General features: G+C 40.5%; 1 protein-coding gene across 1 annotated transcript in view; it reads right to left on the minus strand.

Annotated features, from left to right (window-relative positions):
- The window catches only part of LOC110535564 (cadherin-12-like), a 208,501-nt gene that overhangs the window by 99,304 nt on the left and 81,861 nt on the right, over positions 1-27,336 (minus strand). Inside the window, exon 2 of the mRNA XM_021620630.3 lies at positions 22,218-22,644. Coding sequence (XP_021476305.3) covers positions 22,218-22,463 — 246 coding nt within the window. The 5' untranslated portion in view covers positions 22,464-22,644. The remainder of the gene's footprint in view (positions 1-22,217; positions 22,645-27,336) is intronic.

Here is a 27,336-nt window from a genome sequence, read left to right on the forward strand (position 1 = left end):
CAGCCATTGAAGAGGAGTGGGACAACATTCAACAGGCCACAATCAACATTCTGATCAACTCTATCCGAAGGAGAGGTGACGCGCTGCATGAGGCAAATGGTGGTCAAACCAGATATTGACAGTTTTTCTGATCCACGCCAATCCTACCGTTTTTTAAAGGTATCTGTGACCAACCGATGCATATCTGTATTCTGAAATCCATAGATTAGGGCCCAATTTACTTATTTCAATTGACTGATTTCCTTATATGAACTGTAACTCAGTAAAATGTTTGAAATTGTTGCATGTTGCGTTTATATATTTGTTCAGTGTACCCTAAGTAAATCAATGTATGGACAGAAGGGGAGGCTGCCTGTATTGTGATGGATTCATTTAGAATGAGTAAATGTATCTTATTCTGGTTTATGCAACGCACCACCCATCTTATTCAATACAGAAACCCCAGGAGTGACACATTTTAATCAGACCCTGCAAATCGATTCATAACTGCACAATTAAAGATGAAAATTAAATACAACCCCTAAAAAGGAATAGGCCCATTCCCCACATTAATTAGAAGTGAAAAGTTGAGTGATACTAATTAAAAATTCCATTAGGCTAACAATGGTAATCAATTATACAAAGAGATTAATTAATGTGAAGGCAGGCAAGTACACTTTTTTAACATGCCACATAATCACCAGGGCCTCACGGGCTAGAGGTTTGGAGGATAAAATCATCTATAAACACTGCAGAGGTAATTTTAGTCAATTTGTTATACAGTAAGAAAATAAGTTATCCAACTATCCAACTCAAACCCTCTGCCTTACTGCATTTTTTTAACACATGAATCAACAAAACAAAGACCTATGCATGCTCCATTCAAATGATAACTTTAGTAATGGTCTTCTGTACATTTTTTAATTATTTTTATTCATTAAATGTTTTATTTTTATTTCACCTTTATTTAACCAGAGAACAAGTTCTCATTTACAACTGCGATCTGGCCAAGATAAAGCAAAGCAGTGCGACACAAAAAACAACACAGAGTTACACATGGAATAAACAAACATACAGTCAATAATACAATAGAGAAAGTCTATATACAGTTTGTAAATGAGGTAGGATAAGGGGGTGAGGCAATAAATAGGCCATGGTGGCAAAATTATTACAGTATGGTAAATTAATCACTGGGGTGATTGGATGCAGTCTATCACAGTGCAATCCGTTTTGTCACCAAAGCCCCATATACTACCCACCATTGCAACCTGTACGCTCTCGTTGGCTGGCCCTCGCTTCATACTCGTGGCCAAACCCACTGGCTCCATGTCATCTACAAGACCCTGCTAGGTAAAGTCCCCCCTTATCTCAGCTCGCTGGTCACCATAGCATCTCCCACCTGTAGCACACGCTCCAGCAGGTATATCTCTCTAGTCACCCCCAAAACCAATTCTTTCTTTGGCCGCCTCTCTTTCCAGTTCTCTGCTGCCAATGACTGGAACGAACTACAAAAATCTCTGAAACTGGAAACACTTATCTCCCTCACTAGCTTTAAGCACCAACTGTCAGAGCAGCTCACAGATTCCTGTACATAGCCCACCTATAATTTAGCCCAAACAACTACCTCTTTCCCAACTGTATTTAATTTATTTATTTATTTTGCTCCTTTGCACCCCATTATTTTTATTTCTACTTTGCACATTCTTCCATTGCAAAACTACCATTCCAATGTTTTACTTGCTATATTGTATTTACTTTGCCACCATGGCCTTTTTTGCCTTTACCTCCCTTCTCACCTCATTTGCTCACATTGTATATAGACTTGTTTATACTGTATTATTGACTGTATGTTTGTTTTACTCCATGTGTAACTCTGTGTCGTTGTATCTGTCGAACTGCTTTGCTTTATCTTGGCCAGGTCGCAATTGTAAATGAGAACTTGTTCTCAACTTGCCTACCTGGTTAAATAAAAGTAAAATAAATAAAAAAATAAAATAAAATACGCAGAAGATGAGTGTGCAAGTAGCGGTACTGGGGTGAAAAATAGCCAAATAGATATAATAAATAACAATATGAGGTAGTTGGATGGGCTATTTACAGATTGGCTATGTACAGGTGCAGTAAACTGTGAGCTGCTCTGACAGCTGGTGCTTAAAACTAATGAGGGAGATATGAGTCTCCAGCTTCAGTGATTTTTGCAGTTCGTTCCGGTCATTGGCTGCAGAGAACTGGAAGGAAAGGCGGCCGAAGGAGGAATTGGCTTTGGGGGAGACCAGTGAAATATACCTGCTGAAGCGCGTGTTGCGGGTGGGTGCTGCTATGGTGACCAGTGAGCTAAGGCGGGGCTTTACCCAGCAAAGACTTATAGATGACTTGGAGCCAGTGGGTTTGGCGACAGATATGAAGCAAGGGCCAGCCAAAGAGAGCATACAGGTCGCGGTGGAGAGTAGTATATGGGGCAAAATTGGTGATAAGAGTGTTGGAGGCTATTTTGTAAATGACATTGCCGAAGTTAAGGACCGGTAGAATTGTCAGTTTTACAACGGCATGTTTAGCAGCATGAGTAAAGGATGCTTTATTATGAAATAGGAAGCCAATTATAGATTTAGTTTTGGATTGGAGATGCTTAATGTAAGTCTGGAAGGAGAGTTTACAGTCTAACCAGACACCTAGGTATTTGTAGTTGTCCACATATTCTAAGTCAGAACCATCCAGAGTAGTGATGCTGGATGGGTGGGTAGGTGTGGGCAGTGATCAGTTGAAGAGCATGCATTTAGTTTTGCTTGCATTTAAGAGCATTTGGAGGCCATGGAAGGAGAGTTGTATGGCATTGAAGCTCATATGAAGGTTTGTTAACACCGTTTCCAAAGAAGGGCCAGAAGTATACAGAATGGTGTCGTCTGCGTAGAGGTGAATCAGAGAATCACCAGTGGCAAGAGCGACATCATTGATGCATACAGAGAAAATAATCGGCCCGAGGATTGAACCCTGTGGCACCCCCATAGAGACTGCCAGAGGTCCGGACAACAGGCCCTCCGATTGACACACTGAACTGTATCTGAGAATAAGTTGGTGAACCAGGCGACGCAGTCATTTGAGAAACCAAGGCTGTTGACTCTGCAGATAAGAATGTGGTGATTGACAGAGTCGAAAGCCTTGGCCAGGTCGATGAATCCAACTGCACAGTATTATCTCTTATCGATGGCGGTTATAATGTCGTTTAGGATCTTGAGCATGGCTGAGGTGCATCCATGACCAGCTCGGGAACCAGATTTCATAGCGGAGAAGGTACAGTGGGATTCAAAATCGTCGGTGATCTGTTTTACTTTGCTTTCGAATACCTTTGAAAGACAGGGTAGGATAGATATAGGTCTGCAGCAGTTTGGGTCTAGAGGGTCTCCGACTTTGAAGAGGGGGATGACCGCAGCAGCTTTCCAATCTTTGGGGATCTCAGACGATACGAAAGAGTTTGATCAAGCTGGTAATAGGAGTTGCAACAACTTCGGTGTATAATTCTAGGAAGAGAGGGTCCAGATTGTCTAGCCCTGCTCATTTGTAGGGGTCCAGATTTTGCAGCTCTTTCAGAACATCAGCTATCTGGGTTTGGGTGAATCCACAAAGGAAAATGGGGGAAACTTGGGCAAGTTGCAGTGAGGGGTGTAGGGCTGTTGACCAGGGTAAGGGGTAGTCAGGTGGAAAGCATGGCCGGCCGCAGAAACATTCTTATTGAAATGATCAATTATCGCGGATTTATCATTGGTGACAGTGTTTCCTAGCCTCAGTGCAGTGGGCAGCTGGGAGGAGGGGCTCTTATTCTCCATGGACTTTACAGTGTCCCAGAACTTTTTGGAGTTTGTGCTACAGGGTGCAAATTTCTGTTTGAAAAAGCTATCCTTCGCTTTCCTAACTGCCAGTGTATATTGGTTCCTAACTTCCATGAAAAGTTGCATATCACGGGGGCTATTCGATGCTAATGCAGTACGCCACATGATGTTTTTGTGCTGGTCAAGGGCAGTCAGGTCTGGAGTGAATCAAGGGCTATATCTGTTCCTAGTTCTACATTTTTTTGAATGGGGCATGCTTATTTAAGTTGGTGAGGAAAGCACTTTTAAAGAATTAGCAATCATCCTTTAATGATGGAATGAGGTCAATATCATTCCATCAATAAGGTTGATTACAAAGGCCTGCTTGCTGAAGACCCATTACGGGTGCAGGCAATGGGGCAGTGATCACTGAGGTCCTGGTTGAAGACAGCAGATGTGTATTTGGAGGGCAGGTTGGTTAGGATGATATCTGAGGGTGCCTGTGTTTATGAATTTGGGGTTGTACCTGGTGGATTCATTAGATTGTAGGATGGCTGGGGTGTTAAGATTGTCCCAGTTTAGGTCACCTAACAGCACAAGCTCTAAAGATAGTTGGGGGGCAATCAATTTGCATAGGGTGTCCAGGGCACAGCTGGGGGCAGAAGGTGGTCCATAGCAAGCGGCAATGTTAAGTGACTTGTTTCTGGAGAGGTGGATTTTTAAAAGTAGAAGGTCAAATTGTTTGGGTACAGACCTGGATAGTAAGACAGAACTCTGCAGGCTATCCCTGCAGTAGATTGCAAGTCTGCCCCCTTTGATGTTCTATCTTGTCGGAAAATGTTATAGTTAGGGATGGAAATTTCAGGGGTTTTGGTGGTCTTCCTAAACCAGGATTCAGACCCTCCTAGGACATCCGGGTTGGCAGAGTGTGCTAGGGCAGTGAATATATCAAACTTAGTGAGGAGGATTCTAATGTTAACATGCATGAAACCAAAGCTTTACAGTTACAGAAGTCAACAAATGAGAGCGCCTGGGAATGGGAGTGGAGCTAGCCACTGCAGGGCCTGGATTAACCTCCACATCACCACAGGAACAGAGGAGGAGTAGGATAAGGGTACGGCTAAAGGCTAAAAGAACTGACTGTTTAGTACGTTCTGAACAGAGAGTAAAATGAGCAGATATCTGGGCACGGTAGAATAGATTCAAGGCATAATGTACAGACAAAGGTAGGTTAGGATTTGAATACACTGGGGGTAAGCCTGTGCATAGAGTGAAAATGAAAGAGATATTGTCTCTAGAAATATAGTGTTAACTAAGGTGTATTGAGCACGGCTAGAGGCTCTACAGTGAAATAAGGCAATCATTACTAACCAAAACAGCAATGGACAAGACATATTGACGTTAGGGAGAGGCATGCATAGCCAAGAGATCATAGGGTCCAGTGACTGGCTTCAGGCAGCCGGGGCTAGCAAGCTAGCAGAAAGGCCTTTGAGGGACGTCGCAACGGAAGAAAGTCTGTTGTGGCCCGCTCTTGCTGTGACGTCGGCAGACAAATCATTAGGGCTCCGTGTAATTCATTAGGGCTCCGGTAATTCAGGACATTGGCAAAATAGGTATAGTGGCCAAATAATTTGTCCGATGGGCCTCTTAAGCTAACAGTCCGATGTGCTCTATACAGCTAGCGGGCAGCGGCTAGCAGATGGGCCTAGCAAGGCTAGATCCAGGCTAATTGGTTCTTGCTTCGGGACAGAGACGTTTGCCAGGAGTGGCCACTCGGATAGCAGCCGGCTAGCTACGATGATCCAGGTGAGGGGGAAAAAAAAGTTCACAGCTTGCGGTAAGAATCTGGAGAAATGGGGAAAATAAGTCAGATTTGCTCTGGTTTGAGTTGTGCTGTGCAGACTGGCGAGAATTGTCCAGGCTAAAGGTAGCTAATGGCCAAAGCAGTGTCTAGCTGACTACTAGCTAGTAGCTAGTTAGCTGGCTAGCTTCTGTTGGGGAGTTCCGGTTCAGAGGAAGGACCAGCAGGGCTCCGTGTGGTAAACCAGGCCAATTGGCAAAATAGGTAGAGTGGTCAAAGAATTTGTCCGATGGGCCTCTTAAGTTAACAATCCGATGTGTTCTAGACGGCTAGCGGGCTAGCGGGTGGGCATTCAAGGGACGTCTTGACGGAGGAGTTGAAAAAAACCTCTGCTGGAATTAAATTGGTAGTCCAGTCGTGATGGGTCGGCGGGGGTCCAGGGATTGTAGCCCAAGGAGTGGTTGATGGGCCTCTATGGCTAGCAGGGAGATGGGCCTAGAAGATGGGCCTAGCAATGGCTAACTGACAACTAGCTAGGAGCTTTTGATGGGTGTCCCGGTTCTTAAGTATAAAAAATAGCAGATCCGTACCACATTGGGTGAGGCGGCTTTCAGGAGAGTACATTCAGTCCGTAGATGGAAAGTGATGTTAAAATATATACGGAAAAAAGGAAAAAAATGATATTTACACGGGACAAGACAGAACACACGTCCGACTGCTACGCCATCTTGGTTTGAATGAAAAGACATACAGGTATTTGCTTAACAAAAGAAAACAAATTAACAGAGACAGAGGCTGTAATATATACAGTGGCTTGCGAAAGTATTCACCCCCTTGGCATTTTTCCTATTTTGTTGCCTTACAACCTGGAATTAAAATATATTTTGGGGGGGATTGTATCATCCCTCAAGACTTTCCCTGTATTTAGCGGCATCCATCATTCCTTCAATTCTGTCCAGTCTCACGGTCCCTGCCGATGAAAAACAGCAACACAGCATGATGCTGTGTGGGGATGGCGTTCTCGGGGTAATGTAAGGTGTTGGATTTGTGCCAGACATAGCGTTTTCCTTGATGGCCAAAAAGCTCAATATTCGTCTCATCTGACCAGAGTTATCCTCTTCCACATGCCTTTTGGCGAACACCAAAAGTGTTTGCTTATTTCTTTCCTTAAGCAATGGCTTTTTTTCTGGCCACTCTTCCGTAAAGCCCAGCTCTGTGGAGTGTACGGCTTCAAGTGGTCCTATGGACAGATACTCCAATCTCCTCTGTGGAGCTTAGCAGCTCCTTCAGGGTTATCTTTGGTCTCTTTGTTGCCTCTCTGAATAATGCCCTCCTTGTCTGATTCGTGAGTTTTGGTGGGCGGCTCTCTCTTGGCAGGTTTGTTATAGTGCCATATTCTTTCAATTTTTTAATAATGGATTTAATGGCGCTCCGTGGGATGTTCAAAGTTTTGGATATTTTTTTATAACTCAATCCTGATCTGTACTTCTCCACAACTTTGTTCCTGTCCTGTTTGGAGAGCTCCTTGGTCTCCATAGTGCCTCTTGCTTGGTGGTGCCCCTTGCTTAATGGTGTTGCAGACTCTGGGGCCTTTCAGAACAGGTGTAATTATACTGAGATCATTTGACAATTGTGACTGCATACAGATTGCATACAGGAGGACTTCTGAACTAATTATGTGACTTCTGAAGGTAATTGGTTGAACCAGATCTTATTTAGGGTCTTCATAGCAAAGGGGGTGAATACTTACGTATGCACTCACAACTTTTCAGTTTTTTTATTTTTTGTAACAAGTAATTTTTTGAATTTTACTTAACCAATTAGGATTAGTTTGTATATGTCCATTACATGAAATCCAAATAAAAATCGATTTAAATACAGGTTGTAATGCAACCAAATAGGAAAAACATCAATGGGGTGAATACTTTTCCAAGGCACTATTTGAGCGATGCAATGCATTCCTGTCTGAAGCATGGATGTTTAGGGTTGTGGAGGGCTGACTTAGACAGACAATGAAACGCGTCCCAAATAGTGGGGTCCTGGTCCAAATTAGTGCACTATTAAGTATGGTGCCATTTGGGATGCAGACTGAGGAACTATGCCACAATGTAATGCCATACATAAAACATACTCCAGATACCTGAGAAACATGTTTTGAATTTATAGCTTTATCTACGATAATAATGCTGTTGTTTTAATTTGAACAGATTATTTCCCTAGAGATGATCCATCTATTGAGTTGGTCCATTGCAGGTGTTTGGTGTTAGACAGGTGTTAGCCCCTTAAATGCTAGACACTTCCTTCTTCATAATAGGTGCAATTAGCAAGATCCCCAACTCTTGTTGACACTATTCATCTATAATAAGAAACAAGTTGTCAGAAGAATAATTATATGCATGTCTCATTATCATCTAATGTGTGTCTGTTAGGGGAATAATACAACTTTAGCTAGTTAAAAATCAAACTTTAAACAGCCTTTTTGATTGCTCACCATAGACAGTCAGGTACTGAGGGCAATGAATAAGTATATCCTAGAATATGCCTGTAGTATAACATGACAAAATGTACAGTGAATATCTAATTAACATTTACCCTTCTGTCCTGTTTTAGACATGAAAATACAATATTACCTGATACAGTTAAGAAACCACACAGGAGATTTTGAAGGGCCTTTTTTAATAATGTCTTGTGTGAATAGTGTGCTACAGTACATGCATATAATTTTACTCATGATGCTGTCATAGAGGTAATCCCAAATGGCACCCTATTCTGGTCAAAACTAGTGCACTATGTACTGTAGGGAGTTGGATGCCATTTGGTGACATAGACAGTCTATTCTGTGGGGCCTGTTCTGTTCATGGGGAGTCTGCGTGGTGAGCAGCCTGCCTGGGACTCTCCTGGAGGATTTTCAGCGACGGCTGCTTTGCTCCCACATTGGTCATGCAGTAGAGACGCATATTGATTAATTCCAGTGATTAAATTGATAAATGTAACCAACCTCTGAAGAAAACGCTATAATTGGATTCCCGAACCCGGGATTATAAGAGTTTCATGTTGGTAATGCAACATCTTAAGTAGCATGGCTCCAGCTGAGAGCAATGAGAACGAGGCTTAAATAAAGCAATAGAAGAGCTCAGAGGGTATCTACCTACACTATTGGCCTAGAGACTTTATATGTGCGCATGGTGGGGCTCCAGAGGGTAGATAGCTAGTACACCGTAGGCCTATCACCTATGAAGACCTATGAAGTGATTATCTATTCAAAATGGGATATTCCTGGATGGCAATTGAGGTCTATACAGACTCTTTAGCAATCTTACCATCTGACATCCTTTGGGGTTTTGAGAGAAATTATGTTATTGGGGTTCAATTAATCTCCTGTGTTTGGATTTCGGATTATATGACATGGCATTTGTATAATGTTTATCATTTGTCGCAAATGATTGATTATTGGTCTTAGGGGGCCAAAACATGACACCTTTTCTCATATCACAGTTGATTAAACACTAATAAAGACATGAAAACATATATCTTACGATATAAACTCAGCTCATAATAACTCATAGTTTTCATCAAACTTAACATATGTAAATATTTTTAGAAACTTTACAAAATTCAACAACTGAGACAAACTGAACAACTTCCACAGAAATGTAACAAACAGAAATGGAATAATGTGTCCCTGAACAAAGGGGGGATCAAAAGTAACTGGTGTGGCCACCAGCTGAAATAAGTATTGCAGTGCATCTCCTCCTCATGAAATGTACCAGATTTGCCAGTTCTTGCTGTGAGATGTTACCCCACTCTTCCACCAAGGCACCTGCAAGTTCCCGGACATTTCTGGGGGGAGTGGCCCTGGCCCTCACCCCCGATCCAACAGGTCCCAGACGTGCTCAATGGGATTGAGATCCGGGCTCTTCACTGGCCATGGCTGACACTGACATTCCTGTCTTGCAGGAAGTCATGCACAGAATGAACACTATGGCTGGTGGCATTGTCATGCTGGAGGGTCATGTCAGGATGAGCCTGCAGGAAGGGTACCACATGAGGGAGGAGGATGTCTTCCCTATAACGCACAGCGTTGAGATTGCCTGCAATGACAGCAAGCTCAGTCCAATGATGCTGTGACACACTGGAGGGATTGTTCATTCCTGGTGTAACTCAGGTAGTTGTTGTTGCCATCCTGTACCTGTCCCCGCAGGTGTGATGTTCGGATGTACCGATCCTGTGCAGGTGTTGTTACACGTGGTCTGCCACTGCGAGGACGATCAGCTATCCATCCTGTCTCCCTGTAGCGCTGTCTTAGGCGTCTCACAGTACATACATTAAAATATATTGCCCTGGCCACATCAGCAGTCCTCATGCCTCCTTGCAGCATGCCTAAGGCACTTTCACAGAGATGAGCAGGGACCCTGGGCATCTTTCTTTTGGTGTTTTTCATAACTGTGATTTTAATTGCTTAACTTCTGCAAGCTGTTATTGTCTTAATGACCGTTCCACAGGTGCATGTTCATTAATTGTTCATGGTTCATTGAACGAGCATGGGAAACAGTGTTTAAACCCTTTGCAATGAAGATCTATGAAGTTATTTGGATTTTTATGAATTATTTTTGAAAGACATGGTCCTGAAATAGGGACGTTTCTTTTTTTGCTGAGTTTATTTTCTCATCTAGGCTTAGTCATTGGTTGCATCCAAAATGGCACAATATTCCATATATTGTACATTACAGGAAATAGGTTGGAATTTGGTAAAAAGACATTGTGATATTATTCATCTTTGTTCTGGTAGCAATTTCTTGAGCAGGCCCGGTAAGTGATACTGATTGTAACATTAACCATTTTGAAATATGTTCCAAAGCCGATTCAAGCAGAACCCATTATTAAAGTGGACAAAAATATGAACATTTAATATATTTGCAGAGCTAGATGAATGTCATCATTATCTTTCATTTTAGCTCCTCTCCTTTCAGAGACTTGCAATATTCATCATCAACATACATTACAATTGTAAATGCCATCAGCTAACAAATTGTAATGAGCAATGAAATTACTGGCAGACCTGGCGCATTATTATAGGTACAGTGATCCGTTGAAATTACTTCACATCTGCATCCATTAATTATTTTGGCATTGAGTCTTTGAGCAAAACACTGGAATGAGATTAAAGTGGTTTGAGTGTTTAAAGAGTATAAGAACATCATTACAGTTAGGAGACTAATCTATATTCATTATGACATTTCATCCCTGCATTCAAACATATTTCCCTAATTCAGAATATACTGTTTCACAAATCATGAAATGTAAATATCTAATTGCTGCATGTACACCACAAACAATCTGACATGCAGAGCGAACAGCCAAAACTGTGTCCTCAATTCATCCTCCTCTGTGGTTCCATAAAGTACTGTATTATATCAGACATCCATTTTAATGCTTTAGGCATGCTTCATGGATAGATCAACATGATAATTGTCAACTCCTTTGCTATGTCTCTATGCATGGCAACCTTGATTAGCTTGAAGGTCATTGAACAAACTTCTCCATGATATTGCATGGTACAAGACATGCAATTTAATGACCCTGTGATTCTAGGCTAGTAATTAAGCATTGGCTTCCAACCATTAACTGATACAATTGAGCTATTTTACTATATTGTCCACTGGCCACCATATTAGTGGCTAGGGGGAAAGGCTGGTCACCCATGCATTGTTTTACACTTATGCAAAGCAGGTAAAGCCATGCTGCTGTTATAGGCTTACCATTATCATTGATTGCAATGTGGAACGCAGTATGTGGGATAATAACAATGAAGTGTCTAAACCTCAAACAGTCCGGCATTGAAAATCTCACTTTGTTGTTGGAGGACCTGGTGATCAATCACACATAAGTCTTCTTGAAAAAGTTTACAGCCTAATAATAGGTTTTCACTAAAATATTAAATTGCAGACCCAAAGCCAGTCATAAATCGTGGCAAAATGTTCGAAGAAACTGGCAAGGGGAGCGCCATCAATAAAATTAAGAATTGCCAGTACTTGTCAGCCTAGCACCACGTAGGTAAACAAGTTGTTGGGAAAACACGGCTGCCCTTTCCAACAAACACTTTTATTGACTCATATTCAAATGAGAGACCTTTACGATATAAGTGGTGAAAAATAACACGTGGTATCGGACCATACTGTCAAGGCATTTGCACACTATCACATGTACAGTGGGTTAAAAAAGTATTTAGTCAACCACCAATTGTGCAAGTTCTCCCACTTAAAAAGATAAGAGAGGCCTGTAATTTTCATCATAGGTACACTTCAACTATGATGGACAAAATGAGAAAAGAAAATCCAGAAAATCACATTGTAGGATTTTTTATGAATCTATTTGCAAATTATGGTGGAAAATACGTATTTGGTCAATAACAAAAGTTTATCTCAATACCCTTTGTTGGCAATGACAGAGGTCAAACGTTTTCTGTAAGTCTTCACAAGGTTTTTACACACTGTTGCTGGTATTTTGGCCCATTCCTCCATGCAGATCTCCTCTAGAGCAGTGATGTTTTGGGGCTGTTGCTGGGCAACACGGACTTTCAACTCCCTCCAAAGATTTTCTATGGGGTTGAGATCGGGAGACTGGCTTGGCCACTCCAGGACCTTGAAATGCTTCTTACGAAGCCACTCCTTCATTGCCCGGGCGGTGTGTTTGCGATCATTGTCATGCTGAAAGACCCAGCCACATTTCATCTTCAATGCCCTTGCTGATGGAAGGAGGTTTTCACTCAAAATCTCACGATACATGGCCCCATTCATTCTTTCCTTTACACAGATCAGTCGTCCTGGTCCCTTTGCAGAAAACAGCCCCAAAGCATGATGTTTCCACCCCCATGCTTCACAGTAGGTATGGTGTTCTTTGGATGCAACTCAGCATTCTTTGTCCTCCAAACATGACGAGTTGAGTTTTTACCAAAAAGTTATATTTTGGTTTCATCTGACCATATGACATTCTCCCAATCTTCTTCTGGATCATCCAAATGCTCTCTAGTTAACTTCAGACGGGCCTGGACATGTACTGGCTTAAGCAGTACGTCTGGCACTACAGGATTTGAGTCCCTTGCGGCGTAGTGTGTTACTGATGGTAGGCTTTGTTACTTTAGTCCCAGCTCTCTGCAGGTCATTCACTAGGTCCCCCCATGTGGTTCTGGGATTTTTGCTCACCGTTCTTGTGATAATTTTGACCCCACGGGGTGAGATCTTGCGTGGAGCCCCAGATCGAGGGAGATTATCTGTGGTCTTGTATGTCTTCCATTTCCTAATAATTGCTCCCACAGTTGATTTCTTCAAAACAAGCTGCTTACCTATTGCAGATTCAGTCTTCACATCAAAGATACAGTTGTACTTCTAAACTGAGCTGCAGGACAGGAAGGAAACGGCTCAGGGATGTCACCTAGAGGCCATTGGTGATTTTAAAACAGATACAGAGTTTAATGGTTGTGATGGGAGAAAACTGAGGATGAATCAGAACATTTTTAGAATAATTACCGAAATGACAGTGAAAAGAAGAATACAAATATATAGAATAAAATATTCCAAAAACATTTATCCTGTGTTCAACAAGGCACTAAAGTTATACCGGGAAAAAATGCAGTGCCTAACAGTGCCCTGCAAAAGTATTCATCCCCCTTCGTGTTTTTCCTATTTTGTTGCATTACAACCTGTAATTTAAATGGATTTTAATTTGGATTTCATGTAATGGACATACACAAAATAGTCCAAATTGGTAAAAGTGAAATTTAAAAAAATGCATATGTGCATATTTATTCACCAGCTTTGCTATCAAGCCCCTAAATAAGATCGGGTGCAACCAATTGCCGTCAGAAGTCACATAATTAGTTAAATAAAGTCCACCTGCACGCAATCTAAGTATATCATGATCTGTCACATGATCTCAGCATACATACATCTATTCTGAAAGGCTCCAGATTCTGCAACACCACTAAGCAAGGGGCACCACCAAGCAAACGGCTCCATGAAGTCCAAGGAGCTCTCCAAACAGGTCAGGGACAAAGTTGTGGAGAAGTACAGATCAGGATTGGGTTATAAAAAAATATCTGAAACTTTGAAGTTCCCACGGAGCACCATTAAATCCACTATTAAAAAATGGAACGATTACGGCGCCACTACAAACCTGCCAAGAGAGGGCCTCCCACCAAAACTCATCGACCAGGCAACGAGGACATTATTCAGAAAGGCAACAAAGAGACCAAAGATAACCCTGAAGGAGCTGCTAAGCTCCACAGCGGAGATTGGAGTATCTGTCCATAGGACCACTTGAAGCCGTATACTCCACAGTGCTGGGTTTTACAGAAGAGTGGGAAGAAAAGAGTGGCCAGCTGTGTGGATGTTTTTCATCGGCAGAGACTGGGAAACTGGTCAGAATTGAAGGATTGATGGATGGAGCTAAATACAGGGAAATTCTTGAGAGAAACCTGCTTCAGTCTTCCAGAGATTTGAGACTGGGACGGAGGTTCACCTTCCAGCAGGACAATAACCCTAAGAATACTGCTAAAGCAACACTCGAGTGGCTTCAGGGGAAAAATCTAAATGTCTTGGAAAGGCCTAGTCAAAGCCCAGACCTCAATCCAATTGAGAATCCGTGGAATGACTTAAAGATTGCTGTACACTAGTGGAACCCATCCATCTTGACGGAGCTGGAGCAGTTTTGCCTTGAAGAATGGGCAAAAATCCCAGTGGCTAGATGTGCCAAGCATATAGAGACATGCCCTAAGAGACTTGCAGCTGAAATTGCTGCAAAAGGTGGCTCTACAAAGTATTGACTTTGGTGGGGTGAATAGTTATCCACGCAAATCCAACACAACACATCACTGTAAAAATGCTTTCCTATTATCAATAATAGTGGTGGCTGTATACATGGTATGGGTTTGCTTGCTATTGGCAAAGACCGGGGAGTTTTTCAGCATAAAATGAAACGGGATGGAATTAATCACAAGCAAAATCCTAGAGGAAAACCTGCTTCAGACTGCTTTCCACCAGACACTGGGAAAGGAATTCACCTTTCACAAGGACAAATCTACCCTGTAATTGCTGACCAAGAAGACAATAAATGTTCCTGAGTGGGCAAGTTGCAGGGTTGACTTGAATTTTCTTGAAAAATATTGCAAAACTTGAAAATGGCTGCCTCGCCATGATCCCCAGTACCTCGACAGAGCTTGAAGATTTTTGAAAAGAATAATGGGCAAATATTGCACAATTCAGATGTGCAAATCTTTTGGAGACTTAACTTAAGACTCACAGATATAATATCTGCCAAAGGTGTTTCTAACATGTATTGACTCAGGGATGTGATTACTTATCCAATCAAGATACACTGAGTGTACAGAATATTAAGAACATCTTCCTAATATTGAGTTGGCATTGGGCATGGAATCTACACGGTGGACTCTACAAGCTGTCAAAAGCATTCCACGGGATGTTGGCCCATGTTGACTCCAATGCTGGCTGTCCTTTGGGTGGTGGACCATTCTTGATACGCATGGGAAACTGTTGAGCGTGAAAAAGACCCAGTAGCTTTGCAGTTCTTGACACAAACCGGTGTGCCTGGCACTTAATACCATACCTCAAAGGCATTTAAATATTTTGTCTTGCCCATTCACCCTCTGAATGGCACTCATACACAGTACGCAATACTCAATTGTTTCAAGGCTCAAGTCAGTCTATGTCATGGAAAGAGCAGTTATTCATAATGTTTTGTATACTCAGTGTATATTTGTTTCATTTTCATTAATAATCTTAAAAAAATATATACATATTTCTTCCACTTTGACATTACAGAGTATTTTGTGTAGATCACTAACAATTAAATCAATTTCAATCCAACATTTTAACACAATAAAATGTGAAGAAGTCCAAGGCGGGTGAATACTTATTGTCACGCCCTGACCTTAGAGAGATTTTTAGGTCATGGTGTGATTTGGGGTTCTTTTTTCTGTTTTGAATTTCTTTGTTTTGGCTGGGTATGGTTCTCAATCAGGGACAGCTGACTATCGTTGTCTCTGATTGGGAACCATACTTAGGAAGCTTTTTTCCTCCTATGTTTTGTGGGAGGTTGCTTTCTGTTTAGTGTTCTGCACCTGACAGGACTGTTTCGGTTTCGTTTATTCACTTTTTTATTTTGTTCTAGTGTTTAGTTTAAATAAAAGTCATGAACACTTACCACGCAGCGCTTTGGTCCGATTCTTCCTTATTGGATGACGACGACCGTTACACTTATAATTCATACAGTTTCTTGACTGTGTCCAGCTCGCTAATAATCACTGAAATTAAAGCTAGACAGTGAGGGAGCATAAAAAGTCCCCCCAAAACAGCGATAGAATATTTTTTTACGCAAAGGAAATATAACACATTTTCAGTGTGGCCCTTCGAACCTTGATGAAGACCGAATGTGGCCCCCAGGGCAACATTAGTTTGACACCCCTGCTTTATATTGTACATCGTGGCCACTTTAAAGTCATTGCTAAACCTTACACTTTCCATGGTTACGTTTTTAATGATTTGATCTAGTATACTACACTATGATTCTTTAAAAAAGCCTTAGCAACTGCCCCCCTTTCATGCCATTCATATTCCTATGAAAAGGACATGGGTCTGCAGTGTGGTTCTTTCAGGGAAACCAACACAGGGGTGTCCCACTGAGCCACAGCCTTTGTAAATACACCATGAGCCCAGAGACCATGAAAGCTTTATGTGTGCCCAGTGAAACCCATATCAAACTGATTGGGGTGTATGTGATCTTGAACAAAGACTATGTGATCTCTTGTGACAGAAGTCGCAACACACACACAGGCACATACACCAAGAACGAGAAAGCGAGAAGGGGTGAAAGATTGAGAGAAAGAGAGATGTAATTTTGCTTCCATTGAAAATGGAATAAATCCAATCCATACAGTATTTTCTGCTAGTATGCTGTTACAGCAACATTGGCTGCCTTTTTCAAAGATTGCAGGTCTCATCAATTGCTCAGCATCATAATCAAAAGATATCTGCTTTCATTCTATCACGTATGACTAAAGTGCTGGGAAAACAACGTACTGTACTGTTTTTTGTTTTGATCTATTTACTTCGGCCCAACGTCAAGCTGTAGTGTCCACTTCCCTATCAACTGTTGTCAAGGGAATACTGTGACATTACACATGTTCTAAGTTCTCACTGAACGGGAAGTACCATCCATATGGAAAAATAAAAACAAAAAAAATAATTAAAATGTATTTTTACATGTGAAAAATAATAAATTGGCCCAAAAATGATTTATTTTAATTTATTTAATACATTTTGAATACATCAAAATATATATTGAAATGTAAAAGCCTGTTATATGAAATGAAGTGCCGTTTAACATAGACCACATGTAGAATTTAATAAATCCGATTTTTTTATATGAATAACGACTTGCTAAAGTGCAAAAATTAAGCATTTTAACACATCCCTCCATGCACCCTCGGTGACTTCTAAGAAGATTCTAACCCACTTACCACCAAGTTTTCACCATAATTGTAAAGCCATAGTTATTTTGTTACTTTGACAAATTTGTTTCTGAAGATTATTATTTATTTAATGTGATTAGTGATTCATTTTAAGGTCAACCCTGTTACGTGAACTGTACTCTCGTTTCAATATGGTGAAACTATTCCTTTTTACATTAATTTTAAACGAAACATTGAATGTCCAATATTCAAATCATGGTGGAAAAAGTAGGTGAGCTGGTTCTACTCTTTTTTGCCATTTTCTGGTGTTTTGTGGTGAAAAACTGAGCAGGTTGAGCATGACACGTTAACCCTGTTACCCATAGACAGGCTAGAAAAGTTTTAACAATGTGAATCTTGCATTAAATTGCCCCTCCCTGTTGCATACAACAAAATGTCATTCCCCCTGTCAGAAGGGGATTCACGGCTGATTTAACTAGTAATTACCAGTTGGCGGGCCATTCAAGTGGATTTTTCCCAGATGTGGTATATTCCCACTTCCCACTTAGTTATAAACACAGCATAACACCGCTAATCATCTACTGTAGAGCTGTATAATACCAATAATTGGAAGCACAAGACTTGGACCTACAATGTGACATATTGTGGAGTGTTGTATGATGTATAGATTTGTATAAATCAAAACAAAATACAATTTAAATAATAATAAAAAAAGCCTGGTGCCTGGTCTCACTAGATTGTTTTTCATTATTTAACCAAGAGAGGCACTTACTATAGTACTTTTTTTTTTTTCTCTTAAGATGGGGAAACTTGTTTTTTTAGGAAGTTGAACATGTGCTCTTTATGACAGGATGTAAAAATGTGTAATTTAAATTATATCCCTGCCAAAGTTTTGGTTTGGTGGCCCCCCAAAAATATCCCCATTGATCAATACCTAACGAGTTATTTAAGAAAACACTTTGGCCACCATGTAGACTAGATGTCATAGCAATGCATTTCTGGAATATTGTCAGGCATTACATACATTTTCATTTATGCTAAAATGCATCTACTTCTACTTCAAATACATTTTACATATCTTTCCATATGGGCACTGTATACACAGTACAGTGGCTTTATGATAGCTAGCTTGCATGTAATTTCTGACAAACACATTGCCTAAAGTGGGCCGAAACAGCCTGGTATGTCAGCTACTCTCCAAAACTACAACTTTTGTGGGACACAGTCATTCATAACCATTATAGTGATGTCTGCCAAGATGGCAAAAATAAATGTTATAGAGAGAGAGTGCATGCTGCTGAGTACAGCGGGGAGAGTTTAATAGTGATTGAGAAGAAGGAGCGGGACTTGATTTATGGCCTATCAACTGATAGCAGTTTTTCTTGCAGATAGCCATTGCTCAACATTGGGACTGTAGGACATGATCTAATTGTTGAGTGTATCAGTCTTGTTACATTATCCCCTAAGGCTCTCCAGGCCTTTATTTCCTTGTAATAAAATGTTAAATTGTTGATCTGCTGCATATAGCTGTTTTTGTTACTAAGGCAGTGGTGTTTTTCGCAGCTTGTACAGACAGTAATGTAATCCCATAGAGAGCAAACTAAGTTATTTTGTAATCAATAAAGAAAGATTTATGTTTGTATTTAATGTATCAAGTGAATGCATAACGGATTGCCCTCATAAAGTGCTGTGTGAAGGGCATTATAGACCAGCAGAGAATACCATTTTTTTTTTACTGTTTTAAATCTCTGTATATGGAACATTGCAGAAATTATGCTTTAGGGGTTTGCTAGTACTCAAAGTAAAAACAATGCAATGCCCCAAATGCTATTTATTTTTGCATAAGTAAAGTCGAATGCATGCAAGTCATTGTTGTTTTATTGCGTTTATTCCTTTGACACATTGACAAGTGGAAATGCAAACGTAGATTTTTCCTCCTCTGGCGTGTCACAGAAGAAAACAAATGTTGCTTTGCTTGCATTCATTATTCCGAAATAGACGAGAAGGCAGTTCTTGTGAAGAAGTCTTAAAAAATTCCTTTCAGAATTCCCTTTCTTCCCTGCCATTCCCTACTCCAGTAATATAACCATTTTATTCACCACAGAACTGTAACCTTCATTTATTTGGATTGCAATACAAGTAGATGCAAACATGAGGGATGCACTGTTATGGAGGTTTAAACAGGGGGCATCTCATTAGACTTTTTATTTTCAGTAATAGGGATGTTGTTGTTGTGTTATTCTGTTTTGGTTGTCACCCTTTTGTGTTTTGGCCACTGCAAGAGAGTGTTGTCATTACTTTCTTGGCAGGCACACTTCTCTTGGACCAATTTTGATGTCTCGTCTAAGTTAGAAAGCAGAACCCATTCTGTAAATTAATTCAGATCTTTGGAATAAATCACAGCAGCTTTGAATTTTCCTCATAAGGCCTCCCCAAGTTGTGAATTCATGACATCCCAAAAACGTTTTCCCATGAAGCCTTGATGACATCATCTGAGATTATCAGCAGGGCAAGATGACACAACCTATCCATCATACTTAATTTGGAGTGAACATGTCCAAGAGTCCTTCCTCAACCTAACCCATGGGGAACATTCACAATATGGAATCATCTATGTGTAAGCAGGGGTATAATCAAAGTCACATTTAAGATATGATTTAGAAATAAACAAGAATCTCCTAGTCACTGACCAAGAAACCGTAAAACCCCCCACAAAAAAACAGTGAGTAGCAGCAGATGTTTATTATCTATGCATAGTCACTTTACAAATTACCTCGACTAACCTGTACCCCTGCACATTGACTGGGTACCGGTACCCCCTGTATATAGCATCATTATTGTTATGTAAATGTATTGTATTAATTTTTGATTATTTAGATATTTTTACTTTATTTGATTTAGTAAATACTGCATTAACTATATTTCTTCAAATGCATTGTTGGTTCAGTGCATGTGACAAATAAAATTTGATTTGAGCAGCAGAGAGGAGACCTGGTCTGCTTACCAAATTGTACCCTATTCCATATCTGGTGCACACTGTGGGCCCTGGTTAAAACTAGAGCACTATATAGGGAATAGGATGCCATTTGGGATGCATCCCAGGGCTCTTCTCTGCTGCTCATCCTGTGTCTGTTAGTACAAGTAGCTAGGCGAAGTGCATAAACAAGCTGGTTGTTGGATGTTGGTAAACTCTATTCTAGAATTGAATGCATAGTAATTATGTTTGTGTTCTGATGTGAATGTATTGCTGCAAAGTCTAGTCTTGATGTATTATAGACATTAATTCCAGCCGCATTACAGCCCACTCTGGTCAATTACACTCTGGAAAATAAAACAGTAAAACAATAAACCATAATTATGGATATATTTTGGATACAGTATCTGTACGAAGACTGTGCTTGATCTAAATCCCTGCAAGAAAAGCCACTGTCTGACACCCAGTTAATCAAGTGTCCATTGTCTAGGTCTCTCATCCCGTGACACTATTTATTTGGTTGCAGCAGATTATCCCTCTTTAAGATTGTCCTACGGAAGGTCGAGGGACTTGATCTCCAAATGCCTTTGATATGGCAGAGAATCAGTCAATTATTTTGAAGCGGTGCAGCGGCCAGGGATTAAGTGATTTAGGAGTGCAGCAGACAGACAGTACCAGGGCTGCTTTAGCCTGTGAGACTTCCACAAACAGTGCAGCACGTCAGGGCTGATTGCAGTGGCACCGGGGTAGATAAGTCAGTCTTACTATTATCCTGCCTAAGCTAGGGGTGCCAAATTACAACTTCAGCCTTAAAACCCCTCTGAGTTTAGTTAAAGGATGTCTTAAGCCAGAGCAAGGAGAAAAAAACATATTGTGAACTGCAGACTTCATGCAATTCAGTTCAATAAGGCCAGGTGTACACTACACAATTTTGGCCCCAATTTAGCTGTCCAAAACTAGTTTTTGAGATCGGAGACAAAATCCCCATGTCATTGCCTACTCAGGGCATGTGGCCATCACCGACACTTGTTTAATGTGAGCGGGTCAGAGATGCAATCTGAGAGCTCCCGATCTCATCTTTGAGCAGTCCCAGACGTCCTGAAATTTTCAAACGTTGATTTTATCGGCACAAATGCTCTTGTAGTGTGAGATGTGCAACGATAAGTTTTTAGAACGGTGATCAGCAATAGCCAATGATAGCTTGCCAGGGAAAAACCCAGTGAGATGATGACGTTGTTTCACATCACCCAGAATGTGTGGACTCTCGAGCAGGAGCAATTACTACTAGTATGCGTTTGTACTTGCTTTTAACCAAAGCGTCATATCGTTGCAGATCTGAAGTTCACAAGCAATGTTATTAAATTCAAAATGTTGGCTAGATATTTCAACTCTGTATGGCAAGTGTGAATGTTGCTTTGAGCCACAACTTGTTGCTACATTTATTCTTATCACATTTTTTTTGCGAGACAGCATGGTATCGAGAATCCTCACAACCAAGTAAAGAATCTTTTAGTGTGTGACCACCGTCTGTGCCACATCGTTGGCAACACAAAAAACTACAGGAAAGAGGGTTGTTTAACATGAGAGGCTCATTGATGTTAGGATTTTGAAAGTCGTGTAGTCTCCACCCGGCTTAAGTCTAGGAGGTGCGTGTCCTCTGTCTTTTACTGCTGTCAAAATCCTCCCTCCCTAGTAACTAGGATGTTCTGACAGATTTACAAGAGCCATAATTTAAATATATTCCTGCCGGGTCATTGATCCATTCACCACACGAATGCTGTGTGTAGCTGCAATAAAAAGTGTCTGCCCGACATTGAAACATTGGCATAAATCTCAAAAAGAAAGACATTTTTCATAGATTTTTCTTTCATTCATATCCTAATACACTCATGAAAAGAGACGTTTTCCTAACACAACCCAACATAAGATTAAAATGGTCAGATGTAGCTCCAGGAGCGAAGCTAAGTAAAAGATTGACAATTGGTAATAGCGGGCTATGTCAAGGGACATAGAACTCTATCATTCAAACATGCTCTACTCCTGGTACCACTACCAACGTAGCTCTTCCGTCTCAACTCCATCCCTCTCTCACCCTCATCAATTTCTCCCGAGCTCTTAGCTCTATGATTTATGACACACTCCCATGCAATTAATAACAACATAAAGCATCCTTACCTTGCCCACGTACTGTGGGTCTGACCCCATGTACTCCTCCAGCACGAAGAACTGGTTCCATACCCAGCCCCTCTTGACTCTCGGAAACCCAGATGCCCCATTTCTCATCGGGCCCACCAGGCTCCTGGGATGCTCCTTTCCCAGACTGCTCCTGCTCAGCGGTGCGCCTGGCGGGCGTACAGGAGACAGGGAGCCTTTGTCGAAGACAAACCAAAGGAACAGTAGCAGGCAGTTCCTTGTAAGCATTGGCGGTCTGTGAGTTTGAGGTCTCCAAGTTAAAGTCCCAACAAATGGAAAGCCAGATCACAACTGAAAGAGGAGGGATGCTGAAACCGTGGTGAAGGAGTGGACTGGACACAGCCAAGATTATGAGCCGCTGGCCGGGGTGGGTTGTCCGTCACATTCAACGATTAATGGAGCTCATCACCTGGAGGAGAGAAATCAGAAAGAAATGTTAAGCTCCTTTGCCTGTATCCTTTATCTCTGTCACCTGTTGAATAATGTTAATAGGCCCCAATTACACAACACACAGAAAATAATGCTTGTGTCAAAAGAGAGCAACTAATTTTGAAGACAAACTTTCTGCATTTTTGGTCAAAATGTCACCTTGAGTATAACAGAGTATGGAAAGAAATGACTATGGATGATATCATAATTATGCCATAACAATCACAATTCTGTAATTTGACAGCTATACACACCTTTTATTTATTTACATTTTTTAATTAACTAGGCAAGTCAGTTAAGAACAAATTCTTATAAGACAACGACTGCCTACCCAGGCCAAACCCCGAAGACGCTTGGCCAATTGTGCGCTGCCCTATGGGACTCCCAATCACGGCCGAATGTGATGCAGCCTGAATTCAAACCAGGGACTGTAGTGAGGCCTCTTGCACTGAGATGCAGTGCTTTAGACCGCTGCGCCACTCAGGAGCCCGAGTGAATGAACACTTTGGAGATTAACAACAAATATTTCAACTCCCAGCTCCCATCCAATTGAATATTTTATTTGTCCCGATATGATATTTTCTACCTACTTTACTGTTTCCACTGTATTTTCATTCAAATGCCATTTGAGCTATTGGAGACGGTTTAGAATTCCAAATGCGGGTGTGTGCCTATCTGAAAGTGGAAGATTAAATGTGCCATACATGCTTGAATGTATATCTATTTTTCTATCATTCCTGCTTTACCCATCCAGGATATTTGTTAAAAAATGTAACAAAGTGCATAGTAGGAGTGTCCTTTTCAGCAAGCATCACTTGATACCTGCTGCCTCCTGATAGTTTCAAAAGCTCTTGATAATAGCTTTTTGAAGTGAACACATGCCAAAGGTACAATATTATCATATTTCCAGATTTGCACGCACCACACCATAGGTTAGCAGGTGGCTACTACCTATGATGGAATAGAGAAACTATGCATTTTTCTTATCACAGACCTTCATGGTGAAATAATCCATCAAAGGTCTAAATTCACACCAACCGGAAGGAATAAAGATTGTGACATAATTTATAAAACGAACGGTAGATTTCCCTCTTTTGTTATAAAAGGGAGCGATCACAATTTAATTGAGGATGCCTATTTTTGGCAAAGCAGTGTGCCACATAAAAACAACTTGATGAATAGAGGCCATTACTTGTCCCACTGCCTCCCAAATCATTCCAATTACACATTGGAATGAAAAGTTTGTAGTGCAACCCAAATAGCACCCTATTCCCTTCATAGTGAACTATTTTTGGCCAGAGCCCTATGGACACTAAATAGGAAATAGTGTACCATTTGGGATACATATGGAGTCTTCTCCCCCAAAAACACTAAATAAACCCATCAGATAAGCTATCTGCTGTTCTGTGTACTTAAATAACAGTCTGTGTGCAATTGGATGTGGCTTAGTAGACCTCGGCGATGCCCGATTAAAAACAAAAAACACAAAAAAACAGACCATTGTCAACAATAACAGAAAGAAAACATATCAAACCAGTGTCAACAGAAAAAGCCAATACTCTGTTTGTTTTTCAGTGTCTCTCATTCCTCCAATTATCACAGTCCGGTATTCACATTAACTAATACATGAGAAATACTATTTAATTCTGATTTCATATCACCCACGCTAAGAAATGCTTTACAAAGCTTATCCATTCAACATGGCCATGGGCTAGTAGTGTAGTTTAGTTGCATTGTGTTAACTTAAAATTTGTATACGAAGTACAATAATTAATTGAAATACCCTCGATCCTAAGCGAATATGTTAACACACAAACAAAAAAATATCTAATATGCTGTACATTTAACACAAACTATACGTTGTTCATGAAGCCTCACTTTGAGGGCCTAGTTGGTCCCTAATACATGGGCCTGAAACTCCTACACATCACTTTGAACCAAAACTACACCCATCATTTTCATTTTTCCTGGTTGGCAGGTTCCTCAAAAAAAGCAGGGAATCTGAAATCCTTTAGACAGGAGTTTTGAGGTATAATTATGTACTCATTGCTGAAGCTACAAAGAATGACCTTAAAAAGTACCATTACACTAAGAACTGTAATACAAAGGCCTGAAACTCATAGTTTACAGGCTATGTCAAGCCTGCTCGTCACTTGCTGGTTTGCAAGCTGATGTGCAATCCAGCCAGTGTGGGGATTTTCAACTTTTATTATTTTCAATCACATTTATTCAAGCAGTTTGCTTTTCTAGAAAATGGATACAACAACCATGTCTCTGTCACTAACAAATACAGTCATGGGTAGTAAATATAATTTTCTCGAAAAGCAAGACACTCTTGGAAACACTAAGCAGTGTGTTAATTTAACATTGTTCCGGTGTCTATATGGGTTCACAGACAACACTTTCAGTGTTGGTTTAACACTCTCAATGTAAAATTGTTGTTTTTTTTTACACTGGAGAATTTGTTGTGTAGATATTTATGTATTAGCTCAGAACCCTTTATCCACAGACAGTACATTTACGTTGAACTTGACAATCTTCAGTATATGTGCTGTACATTATCCAATTGAATCCAGACGGACAGCACCTGAATAAAATAACATTTGAGCTAATTAGGCCCAATCATGAATCCAGACGGACAGCACATGAATAAAATAACATTTGAGCTAATTAGGCCCAATCATGAATTCAGTTAAGCAATTAAAAGATTGTATTTTCTAGGTTTTGTGAAATCCAAACAAAATACTGTTGTTCTGGGCAAGTGGGACAAATAATTTTAACCAAACTTTGGCAATATATCAATGAGTGAACAATTGATTTGATCACAGAGCCCTATAAATGAGAATTAACCGAATGTGTTCATTGCCAATCATAAATTGAGCAACCATTAACATTATTTATACCATGGGAAAACCATTTAAAAACACTCAAGCGTTCAACTGTAAGTTGCTGAAATACTTTATGCTTCAACTGAGCTAAGGTCTTGTTACAATGTGATGAAATGCAATGGTGCCGATATATAGTAAATGTTAATACTTTCTTATAGTAGCATTTAAGCCATTGGATGCCAAAATAATAAACTAGAAGTCAATAATACACCTGTATTAAGAGTGGGAGTAGGAGTAAAAGCCATGGGAAATATACTCTGAATTGTCCATCAACAAAGGAGACAACTTAGTTTAGGATGATTCAACACCTGTCACACACACTCTCTTTTGTTCCTTCCTAATGTAGTTATGAGTGATATAATAACGTGAGCACCAAGACTTTAATTGCATAACCACAACCCTCATTGACATCATTGTCTTTGATTAATTTCATAGACTTGTAACATTGGCGTCAGAGGGAGCATATTATACCAAGGTTACACCCCCATACACTCGGGCATTTAAGTTGATACTGTCACTGCAGTATCTTAAAAGTCTAAAGTAATCTGCAAAGTTCCCTTGCAGAATCAGGAGGAACTATCTCGTTGAGGTCACCCCATTGATCAGACAGGTCACTCCTTATTTAACAGAGACATAATGGGAAATGACTGTTCCCATAATTCCTGAGAATTTTGTCTACGCTCCGCTGTGCGTTCCTGGAGGGCGCTTGATGCATATTTAATGAGATAAGTTCATTAGCATGTGTCGGCCCTCGGTGCCAAGCCTTGACCCACCGTGTCTGCCTCAGATAACACCACGCAGCCGGCTGACAGCATTCTCACACATCACCTCCCATAATCAAAGAACATATGGCTCACCGAGCTGGTGGCGCAGATTGGGAACCGTAAGAGACTCCCTCGGAAAGTTACTAGTTGTCAAGGCCGTCGTAAACATGACAAACAGATAAACGGTATTGACTCTGGCAGATTTTAAAAAAGAGAAAACTGTTATCGGGTTGAAGTTCTCCTTCTGCATATATTTAATTTTTTATGATGTGGAGGGTGATATTTTAATTGTGTCACCACCACAGGTGCGTTGCTGGGTGACATGAGTGTCGTCCTGAGGTGCAGAGAAGTCAAAGTTGTTTTAATAAGGTTAAGGACACGTCTGGACCAGATTCAAGAGTTTGAAAACAAGACATGACTCTCAGATGTCTTGTAATTTTGTTTATATTACAAAGTTTGGCCATGGTTCTAAGGGGACAGGTGTCAAAGACTTTTCATAATATGATATTTAGATGTACCATTATATGGTGGTAGGTCAATACACACTGTCATTTCTGTATAACACATTTTACCAGATTCGGGAAACAAGGCATCTGTTGCAAGCCATAACTTCACAGGAGAGCCTTTTGAATATTTTTTGTATCAAAGTGTGTTTTATGGCAGAAATGCCTTCTCAAACATGTCAACTTTAATGTGCCTTAATAACAAATTTGTATGCCATCTGTAAATATGAATAAAATTGTTAAATTACGAGCCTTGTTGGTTAAGCCACAGAAAAAGTAAGCAACCATTCTAATAGCCACGATTGGGATGGACATGCTGAGACAGGAGTTCGGATTGGTCTGCCATACAGATGGCTTCTGTCTATTTGAACTTGTCAGTCTGTGTTGGTAATTCTGACGAACGCCGCTTGTTTAAAAATGTATTGTGTAGTGATCAAGTTTTGAAAACAGTGGAATTAGAGTATGATAGTTAAAGAGATGGAGAAAACACCAGTATCTGGATTACATCTTCAAAATA

Source organism: Oncorhynchus mykiss, chromosome 11, assembly GCF_057628025.1.
Source record: "Oncorhynchus mykiss isolate SJ-2025 chromosome 11, ASM5762802v1, whole genome shotgun sequence".
In the NCBI taxonomy this organism is placed as follows: Eukaryota; Metazoa; Chordata; class Actinopteri; order Salmoniformes; family Salmonidae; genus Oncorhynchus; species Oncorhynchus mykiss.